We start from the raw sequence: 20911 nt of genomic DNA on the forward strand, positions 1-20911 counted from the left end.
ATTTATACCCCATAAAAACAATCTACCTTAGCAAAGAGATGCACATAATATAAAAATCAGGTTATTCAATATTGGAACACATTTTATTTTTGGCAATACGTTTATCCCAACTAATTCTGGTTAGGCTAATAAACATCAGTTTGCATTTTAAGAGTGTAACACTGAACTGCAGGAGTGTAATCCAAGAATATATTTAAGACAGGTAATGAAAGATGGCTTAGAATAAAATAATTCTCTGAATAAATCCACAAGAATTAGACAAGCACAATGGTTTTCAAATGATCTCCATGTGCTCTGGTTGTCAGAACATGGTGATCCAGCAGTCCAGGCCCCTATAAACATCTTCATTTATCTGTTTCCATACACTGAACTTCCTTATATCCTGCCATGTGGGTAAGGATTCCATAGAGAAAAAACTTGAAAATATGCTTTACGTTTCTCAAATTTTACGAACCGGATTTCTTTCCATTTCCTTCAAAGAAAGTTTTAAATGTTATTTGAAAGCTGAGCACGGTCAGCCTACTTTCCCAATAAGATGGTCTCAAGAATTACCCATGTCTAATCTTCAGAGACCCACAAGGGGTGGTGCTCTGCTGTAGGACCATAACTAGCATGTCTGACCTTATCTGTCCTTCAAACAAGCACTGGTCACCAGCGGGAAAAGGATGAGACAGGCAAATACAGACCTAGTAACACCAGTGCTGGAAAAACAGCTCAAGATAAACAATCTAATGGTAAATCAATAGTATCTAATTTATTTATAGATAAAGGTCAGCAGATACATTAAGAATGACATCTACCAGAGAATAAAATACATGTGACTGTATCTTCATACTACTTCTATACTGGAGATATCATCCTCATTTCATACATAAGAAATCGAAGCATAAACTTAAGCTCTACCCAAAGTAATAGATGAAACGAGGTCTCTAAAAGTACTGTTATATACTCTAATTATACCCCAACAGATCAACCAACCACTTCTCATTTAAAGTGAAGATGGAGCACCCACCTAAGCATAATAAAAGGAAAGTAACCTAGAACAAGACTGATACGATGCATGACTAAAAATGTTTATATGCTCTAATAGACAGCTACAAGGCCACGGAATCTGGAAAATATTCTTCTTTCACTGTTAGCAATCTTATCTGTCTGATTCTGGAATTAGAGTTCCCCAAAGCAGTCTCTCACAGAAGAGACAATACCTCCATGTTCAGCAAATTTTGGATTCGAAAGAATCATCTTGCAAAACTTGAGGCCATTTTTGTACTGCTTCTGTTCATAGCATTTCTGTAAAGAAATATGAACAAAAATTATTTAATAAAATGAATATACAGGGAGCAACTTTTCTTTGTATTATATAAATTCTAAATTCAAGATCCAAAATCAGATCTACAACATATGTGATGGGAAGGTGTTGTATCAATTTCTATCACTTATAACACAAAGTATATTTTCATTACCTACTTCTTGCCAAGTTGTTCTAGTACAAGAATTTTCACTTTTATAGAAGAAAAGGGAAAAAAGAAAAGGGAAAAAACTCACTTAATAAACAGGGAATTTAATTGTCAGCCACTACTGCTACAACTTTTTAAAATTCAAAATCCAAAAGCAAAAAATATGTGCTAACAACACAGAAAAATACTAGAAACTGCATCATGTCTTTGCTACTTCAAGAATGGAACAAAGGCATACCCACACACACACACACACACACACACACACACACACAGAGGCAACTACTACACGTCCAGATAAAACTGGTTATATCTCATAAGTATCCCTCAAGGTTGGTGTCATTACCTCCTCCCTGCAGATGTAGAAATTGAAATTTAAGAGTTCATAAAATTTATTTATAAATAGCTCAGCCTACTTGCAAACTCTGGTCTGATTCCAAAGACCATGATCTTTCCATAACGCAGCTAATACAAGTGTGAGCAACACCTTTCTTCCTAAACACCACCAGCCAGGCTAAGTAATCAGCACCTGTCCACCTCGGCCATTGATCACAAGAACATCTCATCATCTTCCATTTACCCTCCCACTTATGTTGCCATGGATTTTCTTTCTAGTACTCAACATGCCAAGTTTGTGCCCATCTTGGGGCCACTGCATGTGTGTTCCTACTACTTGAAATGTTCTTCCCCAGATGTTCCTTACCAGCAGAATTTCACGTATCACCTGCCTGACCACTCTAACACTGCTGGCCTCCCTCCCCCACACACATATTCTCTATCATGTGACTCCATTTTTTTTTTTTGTGGAAATTGACAAGCTAATTTTATTTTATTTTATTTTTTAATGTTTTTTTATTATATCATGTTAGTTACCATACAGTACATCCCTGGTTTCTGATGTAAAGTTCGATGATTCATTAGTTGCGTACAACACCCAGTGCACCATGCTATACGTGCCCTCCCTACTACCCATTTTCTACACAGCACTATCATTCTCTAAAATTCTTATGTGATTACTTACTTAGTGTCCATCTTTCTCACATACTGTACGAGCTCCACAGAACAGAGATCTTGTCTATTTCAGACGCTGCTGCATCCTCAGGGTCTACACAAATTAGGACTATTCAAAAAATAGTCTACTAGGTTCAAAGCAAAACAGTACCAGCAAAGAAGGAAGAAATGATTCATTGTTGCAGAAGGGGTGGGATGTAGAGGGGAGAATTAGAAAGGTGTTCGTAGAAAAAAATGTTTAAATTGAGGCTTCTTGATTGAATCTGAGGAAGGGAACCTAGTAGCTGGGAAACAGGATGGGAGAGAAACCTGAATTTTGAACCATCTGAATATATTCCCTATTCCTAAAATATTTAAAATAAAAATAAAGGGGTGCCTGGATGGCTTAGTCGGTTAAGCGTCTGCCTTCAGCTCAGGGTCCTGGGGTCAGAGCCCCATGTCAGGCTCCCTGCTCACTGGGGAGTCTGCTTGCCCCTCTCTCTCTGCCCCTCCCCCCACTGCTTATACACTCTCTTGCTCTCTCTCTCTAATAAAATCTTTAAAAATAAAAATAAAAAATAGTGTTGACTATAGGAGTTCATCTGACAAATGACAAGAAGAAAAACTGAAACAGGAGGAACCACTGGTAAACAGGAAAGGAAGAGAAATACGATTTTTTTTCTGACTTACTAAGTGATCTCAAAATACTTATAATTATACTACCAATAACAGTAATAATAATAGTTAATACTTTTTGGAAACATTTACTAGTTCAGGCACCACATTCACTTAATTCTTATTTAAATCCCAGGAAAGCCTGTGAAATACAGGTTATCTCCATTTCAGATGGAGAGAGTGAGGCACACAGTTACTAAGTTTACCGAGCTAGTAAGTGTCAGAGCCATAATTCAAACTGGGTTGTCTGTCCCTAGCATTCAAGTACACAGGTTAAAGAAAAGTGTTACGTTCAGTAAGGAATGTAGTATATACTTAGTACAAAAGATAAAAGTGTTAAGTTCAGTTAGGAATATATACTTAGTACAAAAGACAGATTCTAGTTTCAACTTTGCTACTAACCAGAGAACCTTAGACTCTTAGTCATTTACCATTCCTGAGTTTGATTGTTTCATTCGTAAAAGAAAGCAAGGAGTAGCTCCAAAATTCAACAAAACCTATAGCTAATAGCCAGTTTGGGGAATAAGACAGGCACGTACAAGCCCTGCAGAACATGTAATAAGCTAACTACTAAATTTGAATGGATGCTAAGTACATTCATAAATCATTTTAAAACATTTATTGTTGGGAGGGGGGCGCCTGGGTGGCTCAGTTGGTTAAGTATCTATCTGCCTTCAGTCAGGTCACCTCAGGCTCCCTGCTCAGCGGGGAGTCTCCTTCTCCTTCTTCCTATAACCCTCCCTACCCCCTCCTGCGCTCATGCACTCAAGCAAGCTCTCTCAAGTAAATAAAATAAACTCTAAAAAAAAAAAAAAAATTTAACTGTTGGTGGCAGAGCACTTTGGTCCACCAACCAAACTTGAAAAATAATTTTAATAAAGAGACTTTGTCAGGGAGTTATTGTAGCAAAATTCTACCCACATTTATTGTAACTGTGAGATGCTAAAATCATTCACTTTGCCAGCACCCTCCTAAATTCATGTAATCTTATAACAAATATTACATACCCAGAGAAAAACATGTTTAGCATTTCCCAATTTATTTAGGGATAAAGTTAACTCAGCAGCAGCTGTAACTTTTAGTAACTAGAGTATAATAAATCATGTAATTGTTTTTTTATAACTTACTGATAACATGATTTGAACTAGAAAATACCCAACAGAGTAAAAATAAGTGTTCTGTCATCCTTTAGGGGTAATGTCAAATGTACTTAAATCCAAACAACTTATAGATGAACCTGAAAGGGGCAAAAAGTTCACTTCTCCAAATCCACCCTGTGAAATAATAAGGGTATGGAAAAAAACAAAACTAAAATAACAAAAAATATATACAAAGCCCAATGAAGCAATCTGCCACAATGCTTTAATTAGAATTTTTTTTTTACTTGTGTCTCATTATTTGCTCAACACTAAGGACCATCTAAAATTAAGACTTAAAATGTTAATCCCATCTACTATGTATCTTTTTAACATTTGGAATAAGGAGCATGAAGTTTCTACTGGCTTGAAACAGAACAGCTTCTATGAATTCTTACCTACCGTTGATAATACTTAAAACTATTCTAAATTTAGTATTTTATTTATAGTAAAGGTAAGCATATAGTCATATAACCAACACAAGCTCTAAATAATAAATTCACTCAAAATCTAAACACTTCCATTCAGATGAAATGACATACTAGAAAAGGCACTATGTACAGCAGCAGTTTAAAATCCACAATCTCCAGTGCTTGCTTCGAAAAGCAAAGGCATGTTGCCTCTTCTCCCTGAAAGAACGGAACCTGGAAAACAAGGGAAGGCACCGGGGACACTGGCACACAACCCACAGAAAACTCTCCCGGCCGGGCAACGTTCATCTCTACCGGGTCATTATTCAGGTTTCTGCTTGGAAACAAAGTAAAGGCTCCCTTCCAGAGTAAAACCAGCCAGCCCGCGCGACTTTGCCGAGTCAGGGCCTGAACGAGTTCAAAGCGATCCAAGAACTGTGTTCGACTTTGTAACTTGGAAATGCAGTTCAAGTCGCTTACTCGCTTCCTAAAGAGGGTAAGTACGGTACACCAAAAACATGCAAACTCTTGCGAAGGGAGGCTTGGCTTCCTAGGGTTTAATTTTCCCATCACCGGTGTAAGTCGGAGCACCACTCCACCATAGGATCACCCCATCTTTAGCAGGTATCGGCGTGCGCTGTGCGATGGGTTAAGCACCAAGCAGTCAATAAGCACCTGGCCGAGGGGAAAAAAAATAGACCGGAGGATTGGGGGTGGGGGGGTGTGCACGGAGGTAGGGGTTCTGGCCGCAGGGAGCCGCGGAGGCCACCGGGGCCACCCCCGGGCCGACGCGCCCTGGCCCAGAGGGACTGCCGAGCGCGGCGGGGGCGCGGAGAGCGGCTGCAGAGGGACGAAGCGGGCGGAGGGGCGGCCGATCGACGCGGGGAGTTCAGGTCTCCACGGCTCGGAGGTAAACAAAGAACGGAGCCCGGGCCGAGCCCAGCCCGCGCAGGCGCCACCGCCGCCGCCAGAACGCTCGCCGCACCGGGCAGGGTCGGGAGCGCGGCCTCGGCCACTCACCAAGATGCGCTTGAAAAGGTTGCTCTCCTTGGGCGGCAGCTGCACGTTCGGCATCGCGGCCGGCGGGGAGGACGGGTGCTCGGGCGCTGCGTTTCGCGGGGGTGGGCGCCGGGGCGGGCCGTTGCTAAGAGTCGGGCAGCGGGCGATGGGTCAGTTCATGGCCTGGAGTTGCGGCCGCTGGGCAGGGCTGGCAATGGGAAGGGAACGCGACCCGGACTAGGAACTCTCCGCTCCCGCGCTGCGGACCGGCGAGCGGCGGCTGAGGCTCCCGCGCGCAGCAAGATGGCAGCCGAAGCCCGTCCCCTCGAGCGGGTGGTGTGCGCCTGCGCCGGGCGCCCCGCGGCCAGAGGCGGCGGGGGACTCCGGGCGGCGGGACCGCGGTGTGCAGTGTTGGGTCGCTTCTGTCACCCGCACCTCGGCGCCCCTCGTAAGTCACTGATTGTACTGTGCTCTGATTGCTAGGCTTGCGGCCCGAGAGAATGTGAGTCAGACTTTTTTGGTTTCTCGCCACTCCGGAACTTAAACAGTGCTTGGCTCAAACTAAATTCTTGATTCAGGACGAACTTGTTTTCCTTCTTTTCCCCTCCACTTAGATAGACTTTGAGAGAAGCCGCCTTTTTTCATTGAGGATCCAAGACAGATTCGCAACGCGTGTGAGGTCCTTGGATGGGCCTTGAGGTGGACTAATGTGAGACCATTTTTGAAATGTCAGAAAGAAAGAAAAAAAAAAAAAACCCCGCCAGCAGTTTAGAACACCTGACATTGGCGGTGAACATTATGATGGTTTTATGGGGCCACTAAGACTCCAAGTCTACCTACCCTTTCTCCTCAGAAGGTTCCCCTTCATAAAAGCCATATAATAACGAAAGAAACAATATTCAAACCCAGGATCTTCCAGCTCTGGGACACTGTCTGTCATACCTAAAAAGAAGCTTAGTGATAGAAACGTGTGAGTCTAGAAAGATACGCGTATACATCGATGGCAAGCATAGCCATGCATACGATGTTGGTTTAATATTAAGTAATATGTAAATATTAGGTGCATAAACTTATTTATACATGTTCTGGATCTTAGTTTGTGCATATTTGTGTGACTACAGTGGGATTGATGCGTACTTGCATTGAATGGGCTGTAATCAGAGCTGGGTTGGGGCTTATTTGAGCTTCCTTTTAGCCTGAGTTTGTTTGGAGATGGAAGAAGGTATCGCAGGAGTCTTTTAAAATAGGGAAGGGCTGGGTCTGTCGGTGGACCTGTGTGACTTTTGATCTCGGTGTTGTGAGTTCAAGCCCCACCTTGAATGTAGAGATTACATATAAATACATACATACATACATACATACATATTTAAATTAGAAAAACAAAAGAGAGACAGGACGATTATTAAAAGGGGGGTAAGGTTCAGAGGGCCCTGTGTGTTCTGGGCAGACCCTGGGCTCCTCAAGCTACTCTAGAGGAGCTGGCGAGGAGAGCTTCGTGGGAATTTAGCTGAGCTGAACCTGAACTGGTTGGTGGTAGTCTTTTAGATAACAGAGCAGGGCAGAGGGTGTTCTCAGCACCCTCATTCCCAACTACTTCCGTAGTCCTTACCCACTGTTTGCTCACCATCCCTTTACTGATTCCTGAAAATTCTTTGGCTCCGTACTTGTCTACATTCTCAGGAGCAAAGGGTTAATTGTGGGAAAAGCTGAAGCTCCAGTACTCCAATCAGGCCATCCCTTGACTCTCACTGGACATGGACTTTTCTGGAATGTACCTCATTCAGCCGGCTCAAGCTATTCTACCTCACCTCAAGGCCGATTTCGAAATGACAAATTGAAAAAAAAAATAAAAGAGTGGAAAAAAGCCTAGTGCCAACTGTAAATATTTTGGAGGCAAGTAATGTTTATCTTTTACGAAAGTTTCCGTGGGCCTAGTACAGCCTGACTCATTACAAATCATTAACTGTCCCCATTCTCTGTGGTAGCTGCTGGATCTCCACCACAGCCCTTCCCCTAAATCAGGCAGCCTGAAAGAGTTCTGCATTTGCGCTCAGCAGCTTCCCACCCGCTGCCAACTTCACCCCTTCCCACAGACTCCCCAGCATCTTCCAGCAGTGCAAAGGAAACCTGCAATCCCAAACACTGAGAAGTGGGTAGTTATAAATACTCATATTTAATAGTTTCCTCATCTGCCTTGCACGCACCATGACATGGGATGCATGCATACCTGGTTGTCTGCATTAGGGTGGGAGTGAGAGGAGAGGTGAAGACTTGGAAAGAATGCCAATGGTAGGGGCGCCTGAGTAGCTCAATCCCTTAAGTGTCTGACTCTTGGTTTCAGCTCAGGTTATGATCTCAGGGTGGTGAGATCAAGCCTCCCATTGGGCTCCATGCTCAGCAGGGAGTCTGCTTGAGTTTTTCTCTCCCTCTCCCTCTCCCTCTGCCCCTCCCCCTGTGCGAACGCGCGCGCGCGCGCGCGCGCGCACACACGCACGCTCTCTCTCTCAAATAAATAAGTAAATCTTTAAAGAAAAAAAAAAGAATGCCAAGAGTGTTACTGGGAGTTGTCAGTGTAAGCCTTAGAGCGTGTAAAGATTGTAATGCATGCAGTCAGAAAGCCTGGATTAGCCAGTGGCTATAATTTTATTACTGCCTTCCTGTTTAGTCTGGAGCAAATCTTATTTCTACCTTTCAACAGAAAATGAGGTTATAATAACATTATTGTAATCTTTCACAGCAGGATTGTGTGAGCGTAATGCTTTTTCATTTCTAAGCCCACACAGGAAAAAAAAAAAAAAAGACACATGCATTGTAAATCTGCGTTTGCTATCTCTCAGGAAGAATACTAAAACCCAGTTGGGGGCCTCATGGGCCTCCACCAAATGTTGCTTCCTGGTGCTTCAGGCAGGGTGTACCTCCTTTATAAAAATGCACACGGTACAATAATAGCAACAACATCTATGAAGACCTTTTTGCATATATGATATGGGCCAGTGATTCTCTTGCTCAGCTTAGTAGACCCAAGGAAAAAAGAATCTAGAAAAGGATATCCTCCACCCCATATACACAGCGTATCTTATAGAACTAGCTGACATAGTTTTCTGCTATTCCTACAACCAATTGAACCGTGTAATTAAAGGCTTATGGGAAAAGAACTCATCAGGTTGCATAATGCATTACACCTCAGATTCCCTAATGTGTCTAGTTCTGGAGAAAGCAAGAGTACTTCATTACTTCCTGGACTCTTGATCCCATCTCTTTGACAGTTCCTTAACTTTATTCATCAGTTGCTCCCCTTGCTGTTTGCATTTTCTCCCTCCTTAGATAGCTTGTATTTTAATGGGAGGAGACAAACAAACACATAAATCAACAAGATCCTCCCAGACTGGGAAGTTCTAGGGAGGAAATAAAACAAGGTCATACAAGGGCAGTGGGGTTTGAGGGAAGGACTACTTCAAACCACGCACTCAGGAATGATCTCTGGGAAGGTGATAACATGTGAACAGACCTAAAGAATGAGAAGTGAGTTAACAAGGAAAAAGCTGGGACAGCATATTCTAGCTGAAGGGAACCACATTCAAGTGCCCTAATGCAAGGACAGGATGGGCATGGTCAAGGCATATAAGGGACAGGTAAGAACTTCAGTTTCAAGGAGGTGACTGGATGGTGGTGTGTGAGATGAAAAACTGTTCAGTTGAAAACTTAGGCCAACTGGTGCAATAATGGCCATCTCAGACAATGTGGTTTGGTTTGGTTTGGTCCTAAGTTCAGCAGGAAGCCACCAAAGCACTTTAAGCAGAGAAGTGGCATGATCTGATTTCGTTTTTAAAAGGTCTCTCTGCGGGCACCTGGGCAGCACAGTCAGTTAAGCGCCTGACTCTTGGTTTCTGCTCAAGTTATGGTATCAGGGTCAAGGGTTCAAGCCCCATTTCCGACTCTACGCTCAGCTTGGAGTCTGCTTGAGATACTCTCTCTCTCCCTCTGCCCCTCCCCCTGCTCGTGTGCATGCACGCACACACACACGCATTCTTTCTCAAATAAATAAATAAATAACATCTTTTAAAAATAAAAAATATAAAGGTCACCCTGGGGGTGCCTGACTGGCTCAGCCCATAGAGCATGCAACTCTTGATGGGGTCATGAGTTCCAGCCCCACATTGCGCACAAAGCCTACCTAAATACAGACACAATTAAAAGGTCACTCTGACTACCTATGGAAAATGGACAAGAAAGGTAATGAGGTTTCTTCTGGGAAAGTGGTAATTCTATTTGTTCCTTAAGATTTGGCTTCTGCCTCCGACAATCTTCTGAAATGTCTGAAATCTCAAGAATGTATTTGTTCAATACTTAATTACTGAGACAATGTGACAGGCAGTCTTCTAACAAACAAAACATCTACCCTCAGGAAGCTTACATGTTAAGGATCACCTAGCGGCCAACTCTAACGACTTTTTTCAGTCTGCTGTGGGCCACCCTGTCCTCCGTAACTTTTCTGCCTTAGGTCACCGAGGCCCTGAAGAATCCTCGGTTTTCTCCTCTTCCCAGTCACTCTGTGGGTCCTCCATTAACTCTTCTTCCTTCTCCTAAACATTGGTTGTCTAGACAACTCTGCTTTCTTTTTCAACATCAGCAATAAGATGTATTCATCGAGTACCTGCTATTCACCAGCAAAACCAGCAGAATTAATAAATCCTCCCGCTCCCATAGCTTCCATTATTAGCACCAAGCCAATTTCAAATCTGTCTCTAGTTTCAAGCCTTTAGATCTCCTAGCCTCTATTCCCACTTGTTTGTGAAAGAGCTCCATCTACAGGTCTTCCAAGCGTTTTCTACTTGGACATAAAAATAAAACTTACCTTCCCATCAAACCAGTCTAAGTCCTGACTTCTCTATTTTTGTTGATGACAGCACTCCTGTAGTTAAAGTTCACCTCTGACTCTTATTCACTATTCGCCACATCCAGTTGCCTAGTCATTTAGATGCTAGATCTGTTATGTTTCTTCCTTTCCTCCCCTGCTTCCCAATCCCTCTCTACCTTAAAACTAAATACTGCTGGGGCGCCTGGGTGGCTCTGCCTTTGGCTCAGGTCATGATCCCAGCGTTCTCCAGCATTCTGGGATTGAACCCCACATCAAGCCCTGCATCGAGCCCTGCATCAGGCCTGCATCAGGCTCCTTGCTCAGTGGAAAGCCTGCTTCTCCCCCTCCCACTCCCCCTGCTTGTGTTCCCTCTCTCGCTGCCTCTCTCTCTGTCAAATAAATAAATAAAATCTTTAAAAAAAAAAAAACCCAAAAACTAAATACTGCAAAAACCTCCTAACTAGTGCCTCACTTTCAGTTCCTTCTCTCCATTTCATTTTGCACATTGCCTGTAGATGTGTTGATGTGTCGTTTCGTTTCTTTTTTTTTCTTTTTTTTTTTTTTTAAGGTTTAATGTATTTGACAGAGAGAGAGAGAGAGCCATCGAGAGAGGGAACACAAGCAGGGGGAGTGGGAGAGGAAGAAGCAGGCTTCCAGTGGAGCAGGGAGCCCGATGCAGGGCTTGATCCCAGGACCCTGGGATCATGCCCTGAGCTGAAGGCAGACGCTTAACGACTGAGCCACCCAGGCGCCCCTGATTTTCTATCCAAAAATCTAAATGGAGCTCTCAGTGTATCAAAGCTTTTTTTTCCGTCTTAGCATATCAAAACTTCCAGTGGCTCCTCATTTTCTTTCTCTTTGCTCCTACAATTACCTTATATAGGAGGGGAACCAGTGGCTATAACAGGTCCAGTATTTCTAAACCCCATACTCTTGCTCAACCTGATAATTAGAGATTGTTCTTTCACTTCCTGAATATGTATTTTTTTTAAATCCTTCGTCTCAAATGTCATGAGTTTCATAAAATCTTTCCAAGTCTTTCCAGTGGATCTGATCTCTCTTTTCCATGAATTTACATAGCACTTTGTCCTTCTTTTATGCCTTTGTCTTACTGTTTTATGTTTTATAAATTGTAAGTTGTCTGAAAGCAATGGTTGTCAACCTTGGCTGCACTTTTGTATCACATTAAGAAGCTTAAAAAACTGATGCCTGAGTCCTGCCTCCAGAAATACTGATTCAGTTATGGTGGGGTGGAGGTTGGGTTTTTAAAAATCTTCCCAGATGATCATAATGTACAACTAGAGTTGAGAACCACTGCTTCAAGGCATCCCATCCTAATCCAGGTTTAAACATGCCTCCCATTCATCTTGAGGTTAAATTCAGATAAGGCACAAAAACAAACAAAAAACTCTCATCACCAAAATTCAATTTGGAATAATAGGTAAAAGCCACAAATTGCTGATGGGCCCACAGATAGTAGATGGGGTCTAGAATTGGCATCATTTCAAGCCCCTGGGTGAGCACAGAAACATCATGACACAAGAGTACTCTCAAAACCATTGTCAGATTTACAGCCTTCCAGACATCTCACTTCTGTTGTAGTCGTGTTTATTTGTTTGTTTGGCTCTCTGCTTTCTCTGCAAACTCCTCCTCCTTGGTTCTCTGTGCCATACTTTCCACTGGGCTTCATCCTCAACCGCTTTATCGAATACTCCCTTCCCCCTCATTTGAACTGCCACCCAACCCTTCACCAAGGACCTTGTCTCTCACTTTGCATCTTCCTCTCCTCACATACCATAAGTGTTGGGGAGAGGGGAGAATCAGCATTTTTCCCATCCCACTACCTCTCCCAAATCATAAGTCTTCACCTTTATGTAAGGAAAAGGAAATTTATTTTGAGCCTATACCCACCAACTCTATCATTCTCTTTTCCTTTTCATCTTGGTCACTTTCCTTCACTCATTCATTTGCCCACTGACAGTAGTTGTCCTTTCAACTTCACTCATAGTATGCATCCACTATGATTTCTGTGTCCATGTGGATGATTCAAAATCCTAGCCTTTGATAAACTGTGGTACATCCAGACAATGGAATATTATTCCATTCTATATTCCATATCCATTCATTCCAATAGAATTCCATTCTAAAAAAAGAAATGAGCTATCAAGCCATGAAAAGACATGAAAGAATCTTAAATGCATTTTACTAAGTGAAAGAAGCCAATCTATAAAGGCCGCATACTATATGATTCCAACTATATTACATTCCATAAAAGACGAAACTATTGAGACAGTAAAAAGATCTATGATTGCCAGGGGTTGGGGAAGGGAGGGATAAGTAGACAGAGCACAGAGAATTTTTAGGGCAGTGAAAATATTCTGGGCGATACTATAATGGTAGATACATGTCATTATACATTTTTCAAAACCTAGAGGGTTTTGACCAAATTTTGAGTCAGCAACACTTGCCCTACCTCTCAAATCAGAAATTCCAGGAATCTACTATCCTATTTTTCTAATTATTTTTAAATTACAAGAGATTTGCCAATATTCTCTTAACTCCAAGGAGATTTCCTACAGTAGGTGTGACATACCTGTTATTGGAGATGAGATCCCAGCTTGTGGGATTAGTAGTCTGTCATTGTAACATTGAGAGAAGTCTTCGTTTATTTATTTATTTGAGAGAGACAGAGTGTGTGGGGAGGGGAGCAGAGGGAGAGGAACAAGCAGACTCCGTGCTGAGTGTGGAGCCTGACGCAGGGCTCGATCCCATGACCCTGGGACGCTTAACTGACTGAGCCACCCAGGCGTCCCTTGAGAGAAGTCTTTTTGCCATTGCACTGAAGCTCCAGGATCCTGCCTTCAGCATGAAGCCAAGAGCTATAGCTCTCAGAGGGTTGTTTTATATACATCTGTAATTTCTGATGACAGTGACTCCAATCAGATTCTTTTGGTGACAACCCACATTCTGATGACAATCTCCTATCGCTCTTTCAACAAACACAGTGATTGAGCACCCATCTGCACCGATTATTTTCTTCTTTCTTCTCTTCTCAGCAAAAGCAGTGCCTTCTGGCCTATCCAGAATTAATTCTTCCATCTGTGCTTAGAAGGGAATACATTTCTACCTTCTTTGGAGACTACTTCTCTCTCCTTATTCTCCTTTCTCTTCTTAATTACTGTAATCATTTAGGGGTGCCTGACTCTTGATCTTGGAGTTGTGAGTTCAAGCCCCACGTTGGGGGTAGAGATTACTTAAATATATAAATTACTGTAATCATTTCATAATAACTGTTATTGAACACTTACTGTGTGCCAGGCATTATATGTAATGTGCTATATTGTATTTAATCCTCATGAAAACCCAATGACAAAATTACTACTATCCTACTTTTACAAATGAGAACAGAAGTTTTTAAAAAAGTAGATTTACACTAAATTGCAAAACTGAGAAGTAAGGTCACCTTGCCAAAGCTCTTGCACTTAGCCACTCTGCTGAACTACCTCCTGCCGCTAGTTTCCATAGATTCTTGACCAGCCTCCTTCAATTATTTTCAAGGCCACTTACATTCCTGGGCTTGTGGCCCTTTTTTCCATTTTCAAAGCCAACACCATAGATTCTCTCTCCTCCGACCTCTGCTTCCTCCTCACATCTTTGCTCTGACTCTAACTCCACCGCCTCTCTCATAAGGACTCTTGTGATTACCCTCACCAAGATAATGCAGGGTAGTCTCCCCATCTCAAGATCCCTAACTTAATCACATCTGCAAAGTCCCTTTTTGCCAGGTAAAGTAACACATTCACAGGTTCCGGGGATTCGGATGTGAACATTTTGCCAGGAAGTGGGGCATCATTCAGCCTACCATGTGATCTTGGTAAACTATACCTCTAATGACATTTAAGGCTAAAATCCTTCCGTGGCTTTTACGAGAAAGCTGGGCCTCTTTACCTAGGTATGTGAAGCCCTTTATGATTTGGTTCCTGCCTGTCTTTATAACCTCATGTCTCCTCACTCAGCTAGACTGCACTACAGGTCATTTCTCAAATTCTCAGTATATATCTGTGATGTCCTTCCACTCTGTGCCTCGCTAACTCCAACTTGTCCATCAAAACTCAGATTAAACATCATCTTCCCCCAGAAGCCATCCCTGCTTGCTACTCCGCTGTGGCTACACTTCCTCCACATTCTCAGAACACTCAGCACTCTCCTGTCTTATAGCACTCTTCACACTGTGCTGAAGTCGTGAACTTATTGGTCCATTTCCTCCATGAGACTGAAGTTCCTCTGGATTGGACACAATGTCTTATTTGACTGTGTATTCTCTGTGCTTTACAGTTGGTGCTCAAAAGCATCTCTGTTGAATTAATCATCTTCCTGTAGCACATAGCATCGCATCTTACAGATAGCAGAGTCAAAAACATGTTAGTTAAAAAGAACTGCAGTTATTTTTACCTCCTCAACAATAGAAAGATAATTTATTATCTTATACAAAAGATATTCAGAGTTTGGGATTTGTATCCTGTTCCCCAGAACTATAAAATCCAGTGTGAACAATGCATTGCTAAGTATAATACAAGGAAAGATCTAGCAGCACCACAAGAGATGTCATTGAGATCACATGGGAGCTCAAAGGGAAGCAGAACTAACTGTGATTAGATGGATGAGATAATCTATAAAAGACAATGACAGCAGGAATGACATACATGTTCTCACCACTGAACACCTAGCACTTAGCAGCATGCTTGGCACATGGTAGGTATTTGATATGTGCCGGTTTGATGAAGACTGTTCCAATGAATTGCACTCCAGACAGAGAAATGAATGTGGTGAAGAAAAACCGTGACGCTTTGAAATGGGCAAAAAGATTATGGGACAGTTCTGCTGGTGGACTTTTCCTCCTTGCCTTCAAGTTATTTTTTAACTCTTTTAAGTTGGAGAAAGCTGCTAACAATACAAACGATTTTTGTCCCTAGTAATGCGAATTGTGTATGATGGCAATGCCAATTGTTATTGCCTTGTATATATTGACCAACTTTTCATCTTCTCTTTTTTTTAATATTTTATGTTGGGGGCACCTGGGTGGCTCAGTCGGCAAAGCATCTGCCTTCAGCTCAGGTCATGATCTTAAGGTCCTGGGATAGAGTCCCGCATCAGGCTCTCTGCTCAGTGGGCAGCCTACTTCTCCCTGTCCCTCTGCCACTGCCCCTGCTTGTGCTCTCTCTCTCTCTCTCACTCTGTCAAATAAATAAATATTTATGTAATCTCTATAGCCAATGTGGGGCTCTACCTTACAACCCTGAGATCAAGAGTCACATGCTCTACCAACTGAGCCAGCTAGGTGCCCCAAGTTTTTCATCTTCTAACAAATTCATTTTAGCATTCCTCATGGCATATTTATGTCTTCTCTTGGGATTTTTCTTTAGTTATAACATCCTTCGTTCACCCATAATTAATTAAAATTTTTAACAGGTGTACATCTCATATCTCTACAAGGATCATAGTCTTACCTTTAAAAAATGTCATTTAGCAATATGAACACAAAGATGAGTTTGAAAGTGTGTTTTTTGGGAAATAAGGAGTCATCTGGTTGAACTGAAACATGAGGTTCTTGGAGGATATCACAATGGAAGAAGGGCTAAATTAAAGTCAGATGGTGCCGAGCCGGGTGGGGGCGGGGGATGATGAGCCATTAAGTGAAACAGAAAACGGGGCAGAAACGAGGTCACAGTGCAGCCCAGCCATCTTGGTTCTTTGGCCAAGATACTGTCCCTTGGGCACAACTCAGAGCAAGTCATCTAGCCATGCTGTGCCTGTTTCCTAAACTCAGCTTTGCAATTGAATCTACTGCATAGGGGTGTTGTGAAGATTGAGTGAGTTACTTAATGTAAGACATTTAGAGGATTACTTGATAAAGAATAAGTACTTGGTGATTGTTAACCAGTCTACTATTGTTACAGTTCACAGTCTCTGTCTGAAGTAGTTGGATGCACAGGTTTTCAAACTTCGGAATATTTTGGATTTAGAAAGGAAAATGTGTCCACTGTATGTGGCATAAGACTGTCAGTGGAATCTGTGCTTAGCACCCTGTAATCCAATACGTAAATATTTCTTCAGTAAAATATATGAATATTTATTCCAAGTGAGATAAATACAGATATAAATAGCCTCATAACAGTCCAAGTCAGGATTGCTTGCCAAATTGGTTTGGGTTACGGGAGGTTTGCCCATCAAATAATTTACCAAAACTTCAGTTTGGGGAGATTTTTGAATTGAAAATAAGGGTTTTCAGAGCTTTGGGGACTTGGGAATTGCCGACAACTGTTACATTACTGAAGTAAGAAAAGATCAGATTGAAATAGAATTTGGAAATCCTGGAAATTGTTCAGAAAGCAAGCTTTTGAATTTGATCTCCTCTCCACTTTGGCAAAGTTGCATTTTTTCTTTCAAAAATGTCAAAGTAAGTGTGACCAGTAGTTGAGGAGGGCAAGTTTTATAACCAAACTCAAGGGGTTCACTGCTTGGGATGCATTAAATTGAACAGGACCCAAAGAAGTGTCAAAAGCAAAGGACTTTTTATTACTTGTTACAAGTAAGGAGACGGAGATAGGTCTCAAAGCACTGTCTCCCCACAGGCTTAGTACAGGAAGCTTTTACTCAGCGTACCGGGGGCAGGGGTAGGGAGCTTGCAGAGGCACTCTGGTTCAATTGCGCATGCCTAGCATGTCAACACACTAGGCATACACTGTTTGTTCCAAAAAATGGCAGAAAACTCCACCCATGGAAGATCTTAATATTATAATGAGCTAAAGGTACCCTCAGGACAGCTCGAGGTCATTTGAGCAGGTCCTCAGCCCCAATCCAGCTCTAACAAGCTCATGTAAGGGGCTATCAGGTTAAACACCTCGTTGGGTGTCTCCTTGGCTGAAACTGTTGGTTCTATAAAACAAAACACATTCCATCCCTGCTTTTGTCCCATCCTCCTCCTCCCTTCTGCTTTTGGCTTTCAACCTTCAGCTTTGAGTGACATCCCATTGCATCCTAGCTAACATTTTCTCTTTATAATAAATGAAGAAGGGATGATACATATCACCATTTTGCAACCTCTAGTGAAATAATGGATCTAGGCAATGAAGAGCTTCCAGTATCATTTTCAAAACTCACAACTAAGTATTTTGTACCTCCCTTTGGAAGTATCTAACCCACCTATAAAGTACTTTTGCCTCCAAAATTGGAATCTGAATCTGATCAAGCCAGTTTATAGGAAATACAGGTAACAAAGGAACATGATAAACATCGCAACACAATGGTAGGAAAATCAGACTGTGTGAAACTCCTCAAGGCAAAAGATCTGGTTTCTTCAACAAATATATTGCAAGGGGGAAAATGGGGGCGGGGGGACTGATAGATTAAAACAAACCAAAAATGTAGCAAGAAACTGCAATATGTGGGGGTGCCTGGGTGGCTCAGTTAAGTGTCTGACTTCAGCTCAAGTCATGATCCTGGAGTTTTGGGATTGAGCCCCATGTCGGGCTCCCTGCTTAGCGGGGATTCTGCTGCCCCTGCCACTTGTGTTCCCTCTCCCTCACTCACTCTCTTTCTCAAATAGATAAAAATCTCAAAAAAAAAAAAAAAAGACTTTAATGCTTATGAAGGGTATGTGAATACTACTGTTAGGAGAAAAAGATGGGAAAATAAAATTTACTGAAACAAATATTTGAAAATATACAATTCTAAACCACAGTAAATGATTTACGAAATATATTTAGCCTGAAATTTAGGATGTCTGGAAGAGATGAAATCACTAAGGAGCTTTAGGAGAGCTTGTCAAAGCTGACTTCAACCTAGGCAAGGGCCAGTTTAGGGCAGAGTAAAGGGAGTTTTCGGGATCAGTTTGTCGTTGACCTTCCTTTGCTTTTTTTTTTTTTTTTTAATAATAAAAAGAAAAGAGTAGATTGACCTTCTCTTAAACTCTCTCTGAAAATGCTGAGTGATCTAGTTTCCATATCGCCAGCAGGTGGCGCATTTTTGGCCTTTTTCCCCCCAAGCTAAGAAAAATTTGAGAACCAGTATGAATGTATGAAAAGAAGAAATGCTGCCTTGTCATCCTTTGTATTCTGCTTCTCTCAGGGAAAATACAAGAATACAGGTAGAATCATCTTTGTTTTGCTGTTTCTTTTCCATCTTAGCGAGGGCTTGAATTTTGTATTAAATTGTCAAATAATTCCTAATTTCACTTTTTTCTATGATAAAATACAGCTGATTAAAATCCCAAGTGGCTGCCAGTCTTCACACTGCGGGATGCCTCAGAATGTAGTCAAGACCCTAAATTCCAGTGAACAGAAAGCCAAGGTGCCTTTCACAGTGCGCTCTGACCCATTGTGTTTTATGGCCTGTGTCCTGGGATTTTATGTTGCTTTCGGTGCCCCTGAAAGTTTCTCAGGTGGGACCAAAGGTTTCAACTTAGCCTGGAACAATCTTTCCACCCACCCTGGTCCAGCTTCCTGAAGAACGTCCAGGGCGGAGGAAACTGTGGTGCTCTGCCTCCCTCAGGGAAAGCCCTAAGTGGATGCTTTCTGATGCGAAATCCCTGCCACGGATCAGCCTTCCTAGGATAGACACAAGGGTGTCCTCAGAATCTTTGAAACAATCTGGAGGTCTCTGAGTAGAAGCGAAGTGAAAATCCCCATTCTCTACCCCTTTGGAATTTGGGCTAAGTTTGCTGTAAATGATCTGAAAAATAGCTGCAAGTATTTTGTTGTTTGCTCCAAGGCAGAGCAAAGAGACATAGGTCATTTCATTTCTAAAGGAAGACCCAATCGTCAGTGCCCCTTACACACACGTTCATAATAGAAACTTTTATGAGATCAACTTTATAGTGAGAAGTACCTCAGAAGTAGGAGCTCTTGTTGCTAATTTAATCATATGCTTTTATTTTCACTGAATCAACCTTTTTATTACTACTTCTAGAAAAATGTTTCATGCAATGTATCAGACTCTTTGGAAGTAGAAGTTAACTTCATAAAACAATTCAATTATAACAATTCCCATAACGCTTTTTCAAACAAACATTAAAGAATGTCCTTCTGGAGGCACCTGGGTGGCTGAGTCAGTTGAGCGTCTGACTCTTGATTTTGACTCAGGTCAGGATCTCAGGGTTGGTGAGATCGAGCCCTGTGTTGGGCTCACGCTCAGCAGGGACTCTGCTTGTCCTTCTCCCCCTGCTCTTCCCCCACTCATGCTTGCTCTCTCTCTCGCTCTCTCTCAAATAAATAAATAAAATCTTTTTTTAATGTCCTTTTTGTTTCTTTTATAGCTGTCTTGTTTACAATAATATCATCACAAAACTTCAGGAAATCCAGAATACAACAAAAAAGAAAATAAGGATTACCTATAATTCCACTGGACCTTTATATATATATGCATCACATATGTTTGTTTTTAAGTAGTGTTCATGCCCAGCATGGAGCCCAACATGAGGCTTCAACTCATGACCCTGAGATCAAGACCTAAGCTAAGAACAAGAGTCAGATGCTTAGCCAACTGGGCCACCCAGCTGCCCCATGCATCATGTTTTTAAATGGAACTCAGTTTGCTGACTTGGGTTTTCTTTGTACCCCTCTGCCACCTCCCTATTTTTTTTGTTGTTTGCTGAGTCTTTTTTTTTTTAAACAATGTCTTTCATTTAATGATGGATTGTGGACATGATTGCATATTCATAGATATAGATATACCACATTATATTCTTTTTAAAAAAAGCATGGAGGAGGAAGCAGTATTTATAGTACCAAGCATAAATGTTTTAGGGATTTTTTAGAAGATTTTATTTATTTGTCGGAGAAAAAGAGAAAGAACAAGCACAAGCAGGGGGAGCGGCAGGCAGAGAGAGAAGCAGGCTCCCTGCTGAGCAAGGAGCCTCATGCAGGACTTGATCTCAGGACCCTGGGATCACCACCTGAGCCGAAGGCAGACACTTAAACGACTGAGCCACCCAGGTGTTCCTTTAAGGATTTTTTTTTTTTGAGAAATAAAATACATAAAGTGCATAAAGTTTCATGTGTATCATAACGTTTCATGTGTATCCCAGTAAATTTTTACATACATAAATGTGTAAGTTTGCTTGGGCTGCCACAACAAAATACCATAGACTGAGTGGCTTAAACAACAGAAATTTATTTCTCACACTCTGGGAGGCTGGGAAGTCCAAGATCAAGGTGCTGCTGGCAAGGTAGGTTTCATCCTGAGGCCTCTTTGTCTTGGAGAAACTAAGAGGCAGCCCACGGAATGGGAGAAGATATTTGCAAATGATACTACAGATAAAAGACTGGTATCCAAGATCTACAAAACTTCTCAAACTCAATACACGAGAAACAAATAAACAAATCAAAA

General features: G+C 41.9%; 2 protein-coding genes across 9 annotated transcripts in view; one reads left to right on the plus strand and one right to left on the minus strand.

Annotated features, from left to right (window-relative positions):
• NAA16 (N-alpha-acetyltransferase 16, NatA auxiliary subunit) overlaps nt 1–6097 on the minus strand; it is a 62063-nt gene extending 55966 nt beyond the window's left edge. For 5 of the 7 annotated variants that reach the window (XM_034665246.1, XM_019796020.2, XM_002915870.4 and 2 more), the window contains exons 1-2: nt 5689–6088; nt 1206–1290 (exon numbers count right to left, since the gene is read on the minus strand). In XM_034665246.1, coding sequence (XP_034521137.1) covers nt 1206–1290; nt 5689–5742 — 139 coding nt within the window. In that variant the 5' untranslated portion in view covers nt 5743–6088. Of the gene's footprint in view, nt 1–1205; nt 1291–2478; nt 2563–5688 lie in introns of all 7 variants that reach the window. The other 2 variants (XM_034665245.1, XM_034665249.1) reach the window with 2 other exon arrangements.
• The window catches only part of MTRF1 (mitochondrial translation release factor 1), a 69876-nt gene continuing 54400 nt past the window's right edge, over nt 5436–20911 (plus strand). The window contains exon 1 of one of the 2 annotated variants that reach the window (XM_034665252.1): nt 5436–5578. The gene's annotated coding sequence lies outside the window, so the exon portion shown is untranslated. Of the gene's footprint in view, nt 5579–6019; nt 6116–20911 lie in introns of those variants that run through there. The other variant, XM_034665253.1, reaches the window with a different exon arrangement.

This window comes from Ailuropoda melanoleuca, chromosome 7, assembly GCF_002007445.2.
Source record: "Ailuropoda melanoleuca isolate Jingjing chromosome 7, ASM200744v2, whole genome shotgun sequence".
Classification (NCBI taxonomy): domain Eukaryota; kingdom Metazoa; phylum Chordata; class Mammalia; order Carnivora; family Ursidae; genus Ailuropoda; species Ailuropoda melanoleuca.